General features: G+C 50.8%; 1 protein-coding gene across 2 annotated transcripts in view; it reads right to left on the bottom strand.

Annotated features, from left to right (window-relative positions):
* The window catches only part of JPH3 (junctophilin 3), a 92,580-nt gene that overhangs the window by 1,360 nt on the left and 76,288 nt on the right, over positions 1-14,932 (bottom strand). For both annotated transcript variants that reach the window (XM_025203113.1, XM_006022766.3), the window contains exon 4: positions 9,602-10,521. In XM_025203113.1, the coding sequence (XP_025058898.1) occupies positions 9,602-10,521 (920 nt within the window). The remainder of the gene's footprint in view (positions 1-9,601; positions 10,522-14,932) is intronic.

Below are 14,932 nucleotides of genomic sequence, written 5' to 3'. Positions count from 1 at the left end.
TCAACTACAGCTATAGAGGCAACATGATGGATTCACCTAGCAGCACCATGCACCCAAGCCCAGATACAGCTATAGAGGCAACATGATGGGTTCACCTAGCAGCACCGTGCACCCAAGTCCAAAATAGCTATAGCAGCATGCACCCAAGTTCAAATCCAGCTCTAGAGGCAACGTGATGGGTTCACCTAGCAGCACCGTGCACCCAAGTCCAAAATAGCTATAGCAGCATGCACCCAAGTTCAAATCCAGCTCTAGAGGCAACGTGATGGGTTCACCTAGGAGCACCATGCACCCAAGCCCAGATACAGCGCTTAACAGCAAGAGCCCTGTCTGTGGACAAACCTGATGCATTATTGCTCTTTTATGAATGATCTCAGCAGTCACTTGCTACTCACTTGCATGGGCAAACCTTAGTACCAGCAAGTATTAACACAGCCTATTTACAGTGATAAACTAACGGTATGTCAGCAAGGCTCAATTCTTTTCTCCCAGCCTCCCTTGGTTTCTTGGGACATGGAGGATGAAGGCATTGACCTTGCAAAGTTCAAGTGACTGAGAGAACAAGGATTTGGCCTTTCCTTTTCCATGCCATGTAGTGCAAAATGCAGAGCACTGTCATGTCTGCTTTCTGCTGCCAAGGAAAAGTAAAGGGCGTTGGATTATGAAAAGCTTCACCAAGACCAAACAGGACACTCCTGAGACAGGAGGTTTCCTAGTAGTGTGATCTCCTGCACACCAGGTTTCCATGTGGGCTGGATATGTGCTTTCAGATGCACATTTTAGAAAGCTCCCTCTGACATTCCCACGCACTGCATTCGACTTTAGGGGAAATATGCCACGTGCCCCATGGCGGAGCTGATGCGGGGTCCCCAGGGTCCTGGGTACGGCCCTCTAGGCTCCCCATTTAACGGGAAGACTCCGTGTCGGACCGCGGTGTCGGACTGCTTCTGCCAGGGCGAATCGGTTTGGTGCCAGGGCAAGCTGGAGCGTGCAGAAGGAAACGGGAGGTGCAGGGGTGGGGGAGGTAGCAGCCCTGATTAGCGACTGCAGAGAGGTAGCACAGCGATGTGCCGTAGGGAAGCCACAGGCGCTGACCTGCCCCCATTCAGAGCCGTTTTAATGACGCAGGTTTGTTTATCTCCCAAAATGGCACAATTGGGTCCCTGCTTCTCCCTCCTTCCCTTGCCATCCAGCTTGTCTGCCCATGCGGGGTGGAGTACGGCAGGGCTGGTCGCCCTCATTAAGCAGGTTTCCGTACCATGCTGCAGACCTATCTGAAAAGCTTCTTGCTAGACTGGGATCGCTGCTCCTCCGGAGCTGATTCAGTTCACATTTTGGGGGTGGGCAGGAGGAAGCTGGAGCTCGCTGGAAAGGCATATGCTGTTGCTTAGCGATGGGGTCAAAGGAAACCAGCCAAATGGAAGGATTTCAGAGACTTTCCCGGTATCTGCTCTCGCCTGGCTTACATGCATCTCTGTGTCCCCCCCCAGCAGCCCCTCTCCGAAGCGGAGCCCACCCTGCTGCTGCCAGGCGCGGCTCCCCTGGGCCTTTGCGCTCGGTGTTTTAGCTTCCTTTCCAAAGATTATTGGCTTGCAACTTCCCCCCCACCCCCAGTATTAACATCATAATAGCTCCCACTGTTTCTCCTGGCAGGGCATCACAGAGATGCATTAGGTCCCATCTAGCCATGCAACTGCACCGTACGTCATATTCTCTAGCATTTGGCCTACTCTCAGCTTGAATGTCACAAGTAATGAGGTTTCTGTCACTTCTCCTGATCACCTGCTCCATCTAGCAGCGCTAACCACTGCACTTGCCTGCCAGACAGTGCTACCCAGGGAGGTGGGGGGGCACGCGGGTCAATCTGGGCTGTTTCCTCAACTCTGGGCATGGTCTTGGACTGGATGGGACATGGCTGCAGCATTTACCTCTCTGGTCATGAAAGCTTTCTCCTGGTGGGAGCAAGCAAAAAGGGTTCGGAGGAAGCAAAACGATTGAACGGAGCTGTGCCCAAACGATGGCTAAAGTGTGAAGCCTGGATTTGACCCCAGTTCCCTTAACTCAGGCCCACAAGTTCAAGGAAGTCAGTGGAAGAGACAAGTCGAGGGAAACAGACCCAACTTGTGCAAGAAACGTCCAGCAATGGCATGTGGGATTACCGCTGCGTGTGCAGCAACCAGGTTTCCTTGCACAGACCTCTGCTTGCACACCCAGACGCAGGGCTGAGTGGGCATGGTGAAGGAGCAAGGACTTTGTGTGGCTCCTTATACAGTGGGATTCTGGAAATGCTGCCTTATTAGCCTGTCTGTTTGCATGCACAAAGCCTCCAATTCATGTCCGATCATTAGAGACACGCGAATAAGTCTCCTCTTTGCTTGTATGGATGTGGGATTGTGTCCCTGCAATCAGGGACCCCCAGAAATGCCCTGGCTGTCTTCTGGGAGGCTCTTTGCAAAAGTGGCAACTCATGTTTGATGTGCCCACAGCCCCCAGATCACTCACCCTTTCTCTCTCTTGGTCTGGACCTAACTCTGAGAAAAACCATCCTCAACCAGCACCACTCATCAGAAAGACACCAAGATGCCCTAAAGCGGGGCACAAGTCCTGATAATGTGATAGCTAATCTGATTAAAAGCTTTGTGATCTCTGAGGCTTTGGCTCTAGCTCCAACTATGAGCCTGGCTGAACTTTTCAAAGTTTCTCAAGTCTAGGTTTCTGATTTGAAAGCTCTTTGCGCTTCAGCTCTCACACCTGGAGCTGCAGGAAACCGAGTATCAGTAATCCCCGTTCAGCCCTGGAGGAAGATAACACACCTGCCAGTGCGCCTGTTGGAGATTTATTCTTGATCCCGAACTCCTTCTAGGCTAGTTAACACCCATGAACTGTGACAGTACCCCAAGTTTTGAAGCTAGCTGCACTCTGGACTCTGCTAAACCCTGAACAGCAACTCCCATTGAGCCAGTATAAAAGGGCTGGGCATGGGTAAAGATTTGGTGGGTATTGCCAGGAGATGTTAGGGGTCTTAGCAGAGTGGGGAATGAGCTGGCAGGACTTTGAAATCCAGCTTCCCAAATAGCTCGGGCATTGGTGTCACGGACCCACAAGCCGAAATAAAATGGACCCCCGTTACGAAATAATGATGATCATTTTGCCAACACTTAGTTAATAAGAGTTTCAATTGCTGCGTTCATGTTCCTCCCGCTCCATCAATACCAGGGACAATTCTTGCAGAATCAAAATAATTTTGATTGCATTGTTTCCCTTGTTTTTTAGCAGCAGTGCACCACCCGGGTTTGTCACCAAGGATATGAAGAGCAGATGAGTTACAAATAACATCCCACATTATTCATTAAAGTATTAACAATCCACTATTATTCATTATCCCCAAGCCCTGGCTTTGTTTCTCTGCCATGGAAACTACAGTGCAGGTTACCTAGGAATCCCTCTGGGACCTATTAAGTGTAATTACTAAGAACTCAGATCAGCAAAAAAATATATACATTGTTTTTCAGCCTCAGCACTGGAAAAATGCTGAAAAATCAGCTGCCGTGTGTCATTTTTGCTGAATAGTAGCCCCCATGTAATCTACAGGAACAACCTGCTGCTAAATAGTTAAAGAGCATTTACCAAGTAAAACAGGCCAGGCTAAATTTTCCTCCCTTACACCAGCCAGGTGCCAGAGGCTCCAGGAAGTGGGTACGGGAGTAATCACGATGAGAATCCGGCCAAGCATCATCTTATATAACAGCGGCAGCCACTCAACCCCAATGCACAATAAAATAGGGCATTATGGAAAAGCCATGAGTTTCTGCAGAGGGTGTGACTGATGGCCAGGGGCTCTGGTCTGGTTTCTGGACTCTGGAGGAATAGATGGGCTATGTACTGGTGCACTGCCCCTCGCTGGTGAGCCTCTCCCAGACTGATGGGCTTGTGTAGCCAGCCCTGGTGTACCTGTCTCAGCTGCCAACTCGTGTTTTTTCCCTGGTTATGGGAACCTCTGGTTGGAGGATGCTGAATCAGTGCATTTTTTTGGAAAGAAGAGTGCAGCATAAAGGTATGAGAAATTGCCAGGCCTCAATGCAGACCTCACTCAAGCAAAATTTCCGTTGACTTCCATTAGCCTTTAAGGATCGGGCCTTCGAGGCATTAAGAACTGCTCGATAGAAATAAACACGAGCACAGGATTGACACGCCAGTGCCCTCCACTCCTAGCACACCCAGCACAACACGGGATCTTGCTTTACATAACAGCTGATTTTTACCTAGGTAAAAATCATCACAAAGAGAGTCAGGGCTGGATTGTCTCACGTGAGCTCCTAGATGGTGCCTGGGATGGTTGTGCGAGGGTGCACGTGCCTGCGTGTAACCTTGGTGTAACAGCACTGTGCAGAGGAGGGTTGTGTGCATTTGTGCACCTGCACAGGGTGCCAGCACTAGCAAAGCGCCCGTGTTATGAAAATCCACAGACCTGCAAGCTCAGGATCTCTAGGCAAATCTCTCGAGAGTCTGGAGCCCAGCCATGATCCCGGTGCACCGAATTACTGAAGGGGAGAGGTCGGCCGCCAAGGGGCAATCCAGATCTTGATCCTGATTTTTCCATAGCTGGGGAAAGGGCTGGGTTTTGGGGTAGATTTGATTGCTGTAGGAGTGTTCCCAGCGGTCCTAGTAGGGGATGCTGCCACGTACAACCCACCTACCTGCACGGCTTGCACACACCGAGCCTGGAAATGCAGTGGTCGTGCAGCTCTGGGGTCACCCTGTCCCCACAGCCGTGTCAGAGGCTGAGCCCACCGCTCCAGGTCCAGTTTGGGGGGGTGTGAGCACTGGTGTGTGGGGCACTGGGCACAGCGCAGACATACCCCTAAGCACTCGAAGACAGACGGGATGACAATAGTCATGTAAAGGAGGCCAAATCCTTTTGCTACATCAACAACCCCCTGAGATGAAAAGGTTTTTAAAAGGATGCTGTCATGTTAAACATCGCGCTTCTGAAAACTATTTACCGAGCGTCGTTCCAGAAGTGCCGGCGATGTCTGTACAGTGCTGGAAAGGGATTCGAGGGGGAATAAGGTACTTTCCCCCTTTTTTAACGATGTCTTTGCTTTGTGCATGTGATAGCACTTTATGGTGGGGGCCAGCTGTAGTCTATCCGACAGGGTTAAAGCAGGCGATAGGCAACTACGGCCCAACCCTTGCTCGGCTCTAAACAAGGGTGCTCCAAGAGCAGGGACAGGACACACCTTCACACCAGTGTAATCTGTAAAATGGGTGCAGCATGCACATGACAGCTCTACACCCATGGGAGAATTGGGGAACGTGCATTGCATTTTAATGGTTGCGTGCCCACGGCTTGTCTCAGCGTAGCCTTTTGCTCCAAGGCAAACGGGCTCACCGGGCACAGGGAAGACGTGATAAGAATGAGGGGGTTGTAGAGCTGGGTGCGGGGCGAGGCGTGCTCTGGAGGAGTAGCTGGAGGGAGACTGGATTGCTTATGAGTCTCCGGTGAGATTGGGAGTGCTCAGACATGGACAGGGGCTCTGGGAGGAGGGCTGTGGAAGAAGCCTGGAGAAAGGGCTGGTACTGGGGCAGGCAGAGCCAGAAGACGCTGGACCTCAAAGGACTCTATTCCCATCCATCTCCCTGGATGGTGAGTAAAAGGCCTGATTCAAAGCCAGCTGGGGGCTTCCCATTGCCTCCAATCATCAGCAATTGGACCCAATGAATCACAGCTGCCCTGTTGCTTTGGGACTCAAGGGGACCAAGTTTCAGACATCCTCTCTAAAGCCCCCGAGGGAGTTGACGAAGGATCATTTCCCCCTCTCTGCACGTGCTGTCTGAGCAGCCGGGCTGGAGTCCTCCTCCTGACCCCTTTAAACCTTGACCCCTATCACCTGCATCCTTCTCTCGGCCAGGTACGGAGCCAAGCATCCTCTGCTGACGTCTCCGTGCCTTCCCCGTGGCCCAGCAGCAACGCAGCGTGCTAGCTGCAGATTGGCCCTCTCCCTTTCCCTTTCCCTGGTGACAGTGAAACCTGCTCAGAATATCTTGATAGAGACGGCGCCTCTTCACAAAAGGATCTGCTGCCCTTGTCAACTCGCTGCCTCTCACCATTGATAATGCCTGGCTGGGCACCAGAGCCAAGCAGGGATACTTCTGTGGTCCCTAATCCATGCAAACTCTCAAGAAGTTCCTTGAGACTCCAGCGCCATGGAGAATCGTCGTATTTTTCCCAACACAAAATGCAAAGAGAAGTAGCACGTGCTTCCCCGCGAACTTCGCTATGTTGTTGAGCCCCAAGTCTGCAGGGAGCAGCTCCCGGGTGGAGTCACAAGCTCTGCAAGCCCCGGGCCTCTTCCTAAGACTAAAAGCAAGGGATGAAGGTTAGTGCTGGCTGTGCTGCGGGGTTCACAGGGAACTGAGCTGGATCCTTCACCCGAGGTAGCCCGGTGGATGCAGCTGGGCTGCGCTGGGACTGGACCGCCAAAAGGGAGATCATTTTGCAGCTACGTGCCGGTCTCCTCAATGGCTGGCGTGGAGCTGGTTCACAGTGCCTGACCTGCATGGGTAACCTCACTTCTGCACCCGGACACTCATGGGAGGTCATAAAGCCACCCGCTCAGCTGCATCCTCCCTTTCTTTCAAGGGGCTTATCACTGGCATGCGACCGGCTGCTTGGAAGTCCCACAGGTTTGACACGGCCTGGAGCAAAGCCTGGCAAATGCGGTTCTTTGCATGAGCTGGAACTAAGGGCTGTATCCGCTCCATACCTCAGTTTCCCTATTCTGTAAAATGGGCACCAGTGCCTTTGCATTATTCTGGCGCGTGGTGAGGCTGGATGCCCCGGGGTGTCCTGCAGCAGTGTCCAGAAGGCGCTATCTTGCACCCAACCTCCTCCTAGCATGGATGAAACCACACGCCCTGCGCCCAAGGGGCTCTGTGACTCGACTCCTGTGAACCCTTGCTCAGCGAGGCTATAAACAGGCATCACCACATGAAGTGGATCAGCTGCGCCAGGACGTGTTCGGGCACAGCATGTGCCTCATTGGGCAAAACAGGCATGGCCTGCCGCCCCGCAGGGTCGAGGACTGCTCCAGGAGTGACCGGGGCATAACACTTGGGACACGTCTCTGCAAAGGTTTCCCTCTCTGCAGAGCCAAGACCCAGGTGAAATGTCTGGGCGCGCCTCTGCACAGCTCTCTGCGCTCTCCTGCCATACAGCAGACAGACATCCGGCGCGAACAAGCGGCACAAATTTATCCCCCCTATGTGGCGGCACTTGCGGCGTGACAGGAGACGGGGACGTCTGCTTGCTTGGCCTTGGCACTGAGCATTTTTAGGGCGGCACAAAGGCGGCGTTTCTTTCCCAACCCAAGTCCTTCTGTGACCCGTTTCTCCTTACGCTGCTGGAACAAAGCCCCGTTAACCCAGCAGAACGCTTGCTAGAACAAATTGTCGCCAGCAACATGGGTTATTTAAATCCACGTATCGTCTCTTCCTCTGTACTGCATCAGCTTCATCCCAAACCTCCACCATCTGTTCCACCCTCGGTTAAAAATGTGAGAAAGCTGCCATGCTGCTTCACAGCGACGGTACTAAAGAGCATGATGTGCATCCTAATGGCTTTCCTATACGTCCTTACTTGCAAGCAGTGCCCGTTAATTATTGCTCAGGATTCTCCCGGACGCATTAGTCTCTTATTTGTATTAATGTTTGTTTAGATTCGAAGCCGCGGTTCAAGTCCCAGCCTCCCGAGCGTGCGATTTATATAGCAACTCCGTCTCCAGCACAGAGGTGGGGTCTGACCCCTCGGGGTGAACCTCAGAAGCTCGTCTAACTCTGGGGGAGTAGATGATGCATTCGACTGTGTGCATGAGTGATGCCGTCTCTAGCGCCTAGCCCGCGGTGGGGATCCGGCCTAGCAATGCTTCCTGGATTTCTCCTTCAATGCAAGCAACACAGCCCTGCATCCGGGCTCCAATGGACCAGTGTGGTGGATCCGGATCCCCACAGACGCTTGAGAGGATGCCAAACCGGCTGCTGGTCCTTTACCTTTAATAGGAGGTGCAGGTGTTTGGGGCAGTGCTTTTCCATTGAAAGGATCTCACAGGTTTTTACCAGCTTCTCCTAAGCCTTTGCACTTCTACAGTGCTTTCCGCACTCTCGTTTTCCATGCAAGTGATTATCTAAATGTCCTTGGGAGGGCAGGACGGGACAGTTCTGAGTCTCATTTGACGGAGAGGGTCTTTGGAGGCCCAAAGAAGGCAAGCGATTTCTCCAAAGCGACACTGAGAATCAGCGGCTGAAAAAAGATTACAACTCGGGGATCCCTGCCCCTGCCATCCCCTGCTGAAGCCACTAAGCCAGGCTCCGCAAATCCTCCCCTGGAGGTGGGGGGAGTCGGGATGCCGACAGGTGACAAAACCATTGTGCTTTACCCGGTGCTAATGCCTTCCAGAGCAAACATTAATTAGGCCTCAGGTCCCTCCCCTGTGAAGTGGGCAAGCCCTTTTTTTATCAGCCACCTAAACAGCCCAGTTCTATCTTCGACCCAGTACTGAAATGCAGCCACTTCTGGGGAGTAGCATGATTACTATTGAACTGTTCAAACCAACAATTCAAGACAAGAAGGGGAAAATGCTCCATCCAAACAGAGGGAATATGAGCGAGGCCAGCAGGCACCCAAACCCAAACTGCTGCTAGGATGCCGGGGCACTGTTACTTGACTCCTGCATAAATAGCTTGTTGCAAGGACACGAGAAGGAAGGATCTGAACTGTGGCACTTCCAGCAAGGTGGGACCCTGACACTGGAGCAGAGGGGCTGAGTTGGGTCCAGCTCTCTGAGCTGGAGAGAAGACTGTCACAAGCCTGCTCCCCGCAGCAAAGCTTTCCTAACACAATGCAACTCGGAGGGGAAAGTGTCCCCCCGCTCAGCGGCTGCCATTCACGGGACAAAATAACGGGGGAGGTCAGCAGGAGGGGACCCGCGTGGGTCTTCCTTACAAGTTACAGGAATAAAACTAGAACCAGCATCATCACAGCCTGTCCCAAACTCCAGAGGACAGCCCTCATTTTTGTAGAGCCACTTTCCTGAATTAAAAAAACCGCATTTACTTCGGGCTTTGCAATGCAACACTGGGGCGGGGGGCAGGAGATGTTATATTTTGAAGGAGTCCCGTAGCACCATTGCACACCTCGAGCACCGGGATGTGGCGGTTGGACTGTGTCTCACCTGGGGCCAGACAAAGACCTGTCGACCCCCCCTACAAAGCGGCATCGAGGGACCTGCCACTTCCATGTGTGCAGACACCTCTCACGGACGCAGCCTGATTCTGAGGTCTGATGTTGAAAACCTGCCATTTCCAGAGAGACATTTTACAGCTAAACTGCTGGATTTTTTTTTTAAGCTGGAAAAATCACCTTCAGCGTATGGTTATTTCTTACCTAGTACCAGGAGGGAGGGGAGCAAACACCTCCTGCACGAATGCGTGTGTGTTTGAGGGGGGGGAGCCAATTTTGCACCGATGGTTCACAACCAGTTCAGCCTCACCCAGGCCTCCACTTTCGCAGCCCGGTTTAAATACACGCGACTTGCCCACTTACCGTACTGGATTTGAGCTCATCCCCGTTCTCCTCCTCGGATTCTAGTGCAACAGGTAAGGATTTCTGTGGCGGGGAGAAGGTTAAGTCCCACCGTAGTAGCCGGGGTTCACCTTTGTCACCGAACCTCAGGTTTTCCAGTTTCTGCACCGTCGGCTCGGCAGAGGAAGCTGGCCTGAAATTCTCTTTGTTCTGGGACTTAGACCTCAATCTCTGAACCCCGAAGCCCCGGTCTTCCCCACGGTGGTCCTCCGCCAGGCTCCTGCAGGGGCCGGCTTTGCTATAGTGTCTTTTTTGGGTGTGAATCTCTTGCATATAAGAATCCATCCTCATGAGGGGCTTCATCTCCATCTCGTAATTGCTCATCTTCTCCTCGTCCAGCTCAAGCAGCTTGGAGCTCCCTGAGCTGTGGTTGTGGGGCCGATGGTGGGAAGTCCAAGAAACCGTGGCTGGGGAATCTGTCCACCGCTCTCTTTGCTTGTGGTTGGAGGCCATGTGTTTGTGTCCTCCGCTCCGGCCTCTGTAGTCTTCAGGGATGGAGGAGGACCCCAGGTGACCGCTGCGCAGGGCCCCACTTCTAATGCCACGAGTCCCACCTGCTTTGTCTTCACTCCAGCTGTTGGGTCTTAAGTAGTCCCCGCCTCGTCCCTCCAACAACATCTGGATCTCCCCACCCCTCTCTTCGTCCACCGAGACCTGTCTGGAGAAATGGGCGCTCTTGTTCCGGCAGGAGGGACCCAGCGGCGGGGTGGAGGTGGGGCTGGCGGGGAAGCTTTGCAGGGGGCTGTCATCGGGAGTGAGGTCTGAAGGGGTGGTCCCTTTCCGGTACAGCTCCGGGCTTTCTTGCTGGAGAGGGGTCCCCGTGGAGAGGACCTCGATGTCGTCGCTTGAATTCTGACGCTTTGGCCTCTGGCACTCGAGCCCTTTTTTTTGGAAAGAGAAGAGAGAGAAAATGCAAGAGGGTTACTTCTATTCTGTGGCTGCACAACAGACACTTCCCAATAAAGAACAGGGCTGCCAGCACCTGCCAGGGAAACCACGGGTCATGCTGCTGACAACAGACTCTGCTTTGCTTGTACTATCTTCCCTCGAAGGAGTTTTAAAGCGCTTCCTGCACACTAAGGCCTGGATGGGGTATTGATACCCGAAAGCTTGCAAAGAAGAATTTTTCCAACTATTTGAGTTGGTCTAATAAAAGATTTACCCAAAGAAGCATGTCTGCCTACATCCTTAGACCAACACGGCTACAACCTGTACCTCTGGATACAGAGAGGCATTCAGGCATCCAACTCCCATTGAATGCAAAAGAAACGGGCAGCTACATACACATTAGGTGCCCAAATGCCTTTATGGAAGGGCCTCAATCCCGTCACTTCAAAAGGCACGTAGTCAGATTTGAAGATCTACTTAGGTCCCTTCTGGCCCTACATCTATGAATCTATGAATCTAGATGCTTAAATATAGGAACTTGGCATAAGTCGGCTGTGGGGCAGAAAAGTACTACCCCTATATTAAAAATGACAGAGAGGCTGAGGGACTTTGCAAGGCTCCCAGTGCACATCTGTGCCGTCACTCGTCATCTCAGCCTGAGCAAAGCCATTACCTCCCCATGCCTCTGAGCATCTCTGCCATAGGATGTACTATACACCCTTTGCACGGGCTCTATGGGGCTGGGAATCACCAGACAAGCCGGCTGCCACTTTGAGTTGTACTGACAATTGCTTGAAGCTGCTGAGCTTGCAGGTACAGACAGCAGCCAGAGAAAGAAAACTGCAGAACAAATGTCCTGACCAATGCAGGGGTGTAGGTTTTAGCCGTGTTGGTCTAAGGACATAGGCAGACAAGGTTCCTGACCAATGCAAGCCTTCCTGTTGTCCGGGGCCTGGCTTTGAGTGGGAAATTTCTCTTCATATGCCTAACCAGGACTTAAGAACAACTGGAAGGAGAGAGAGAGAGAAAAAAAAATCCTTTCTATGTATAAAAATTCTTTATATTTGCAATCCTTTATATCGAGTCCAACGTAAGCTGGAGAAGAACTTGGAAAGTTCTCCATCTTCGATGTCTGTATAGCAGAGACCTCGGGACCTGGGTTCAGACCAGAACGTGCATCGCTTGTGGCTGGTTCTTTATATGGGACTGACTCAAATGCACTCCCCTGGGGACGATCCCGGTAGCTAACTGCATGGGGGATGCTCCGTTAGGTTCCTAACTGCCTGGCTACGCATGCAGCTGCCCTGGAGGATGTGGGACGCTGAAAACCCTTCGTGCAAGCTTTCATTTGTGCATGAACTCATATAACCCCTACACGTCATTGCAGAAACCCAGGCCATGATTGTCAAGCTCACGGTTATGCACCTGCTGTTAAATCATAAGCAGTTCCCAGAACCGGAAGAACAAAAAGGGGCTGTTTTGTCTCGGTGGGACGGGGAAGGACGGCTTGGCTCGGCTTGGGGGCCCTATCAGCCACTGACACACAGACTATGAATGATGAGTCTGGATGGCGTGAATTCATCTACATCGTTATGCTCCAAATCCAGTGTCAAATTACACATCGAGCGGCTTCGGCTCTACCTTGCCATGTGTGATTAATGCTATCCATCTGAGTTCGAACGCTTCTTTTTTAGCTGGCGACATCAGAAATAACACTGTGTACTTACCACTAGGGGTCTGGAAGCACTTTACAAACAGGAATTAATTCAGGCTCATTAGTCCTCTTACAGGTCCAAGCCTTTTAGTGTTTTTATGCCATATTTAAAGCAGAGGAAACGGAGACACCGAGAGCAAAAGATTAAGCCACGGTTACACTGGGTCAGTAGCAGAGCTGGGAACAGAAATCAGGAGTCCTGACTCCTGCCACCAACCAGGCCCCGCTCCAGCAATGAGTCTTTGCTTTTTTCCTTATTTTCTTATATTTGCAATAAATTCCTCGGAGAAATTAATGCCATCGTCTCCCTTACCGCCAGCTCCAATGCAGCTCTCACATGAGGCAGCTACTGCCATAGCTGCATCCACAGCGACCGGCTAGCAAGATTATTTCCGCATCTCGGGGTAATTAGAAAATTAGCATTTTCCTAATCCCTTAACAAACACCCGATGAGTTTGAGGTGGCAAAAGCCAAACTTCCTTCCATCTCAGTTTATACACTAAAAGCATAGCTGTTCCCAGCGAAAGCCATGCTAAATTATGTGAATGATTTGATTAAATATATTAACTGCCTGACACTCCTGAAATGCATCTAATTACAACTGCTATGGCTAGACGAGAAATGAGTCTCAAAAAAGGAAGAACTCAATTTTCTTACCCTAGTTTAAAAATAAACGCTACGAAATGTCTGCTTTCATCTCTGCCTGTTCCTGCTGGGTAATTTGCTTTATCTCATCTTGCTTCTCCGCCACATGAGAGAAGCCACTCAAGCCAACTATGGTACGAATTCGGCGGAGGGTCTCCCTCCGGCCTCTGAAACGGCATGGGACGAGACTCAAACCACCCAATATTCAAGCAGGCGCCCCAAAGCAGGGGGCACTACCATGGCACTCGTGTATGATGATTTCGCACCAATTCGGCTTAATCCTAATGGAAGAATCGACTGGTTTCTAATACAAACAATGCAAATAGTCTGAGCCACTGGTTCCCTTTTGAGCACAAACCTAGGTCCATCACACATGCAGATCTATACTTTGAGATTCTGGGAAGGCTTTACTATTACTATTATAGTAATATACTATATAATGTAATATATAATAATACTCTCTCGATTGCATCATATATAATAATACTCTATATAAGATATAATAATACTCTCTATATTACATAATATATAATAATACTCTCTATATTATATAATAATACTAGGGTTATGGTATTACTATATTATTATTGTAGCACCTGCAACTGTGAGCATGGCATATAGTGCTCCGGACTCATGGAGTAATAGGGTTGGATGGGATCTCAGGAGGTCATCTAGTTCAACGTGTGATGATCAAGGCAGGTTGTCCCTGGGTAAACCACCCCAGTCAAGTGTCTGTCTAATCCACTCCAAGGATTGTGATTTTATCCCATCTGTGGGTAGCTTATTCCAAGCAGGTCTGGGTGCTTGACCACCCTCATATGGAGAAAGCTCTTTCCAGAATCTAACTTCAATTTCCTTTGCTGTAATTTAAGCCATCGCTCCTTGTTCTGTCCATGGCACATAAAGATAATCTATCTCCCTCCTCCATGTAACCATCGTTCAGACACACAGGTCCACCCCAGGATAACTTTCAGCCTAAATAGACATGAGTCAGGGGACCCCAGGGTCCCCAGGGGCTGAGGATTTTCTGAGGATATAGCTTTGCAACGGACAGATGAGTATTTGATCAAACAAGGTTTTCACTGAAAACTGTTGGCTTACTGCAAGACCAAAACCAAAGGCTCTTCACGAATGTTTCAGCCAGAAACTCAAATATTTCAGCTGAGAATGGAAGCTGTGGTTTCTTCCTCGTGTCCCCGTCCTCCCATGTGGACCTGGATCTGCAGCGGGATTATATCTCCAATAATGGCTGTAAGCAGCAATACCACAGGGCTCCCTCTTACCATGAAGGGAGACTCCAATGCGTTGCACGGGAGCACGAGGTGCCTACCCAGAGAAGAAAATAGGGGTAACGAGCAGCAAAGTACAAGTATGTGTCTGTTGGCCACTGGAATAATTTAGCTGGAAACCTGGGGAAAATCAACAGAAAAACTTTTGATCTTCTTGAATGCTCCCTATTATTGCTTCTGTTTTACGGATGGGGAGCAGAGGCAGAGGGGAAATTTAAGTGACCAAATCAAAAGTCTATGCCAGCGTCTGAGATCAAATTCAAATCCTGATGCCTAAGGCCACGTATTGAACAGCCATCCTTCATCCTCAGGCAAATGACCCCAGCAGTCTTCCCTGCCCAGTGCAGCGGAGCTGGACCTGATGATCTGCAAGGTCCCTTCCAGCCCCTAACATCTATGAAACGATGAAACGATGACATTTCCCTGAGAATCTGCCTGTATAAAAATTGAGTAAAGGACTCAGGATTTGGTTCCTCATACAGCCATCTCATATAGGGGCTTCTTCTGACGGCTGATAGGAACACAGGGATGGCGTATGCTTGCTTAGAGAAGGCCAGGGGGTTGCTGGCCAAGACCAAATAGCCTTACTGGCATTGCACATCCAAGGCACCTGGGCATCTCCTTCATCTCATCTGGGTAGAGCTGAAATTGCCTCACAAAGTTTCAGGTCCATATGCAAACTCCACCGCCCCCTGTAATGGGGAGTAAGGAGGTTTCTCTGCTCTCTGGTATATATAGGACACAGTTGGTCTTATT

The sequence above is a fragment of the Alligator sinensis genome, unplaced genomic scaffold, assembly GCF_000455745.1.
Source record: "Alligator sinensis unplaced genomic scaffold, ASM45574v1 scaffold228_1, whole genome shotgun sequence".
In the NCBI taxonomy this organism is placed as follows: domain Eukaryota; kingdom Metazoa; phylum Chordata; order Crocodylia; family Alligatoridae; genus Alligator; species Alligator sinensis.
The sequence above is the reverse complement of the archived record's forward strand: the minus strand, read 5'-3'. Positions and strand labels throughout refer to the sequence as shown.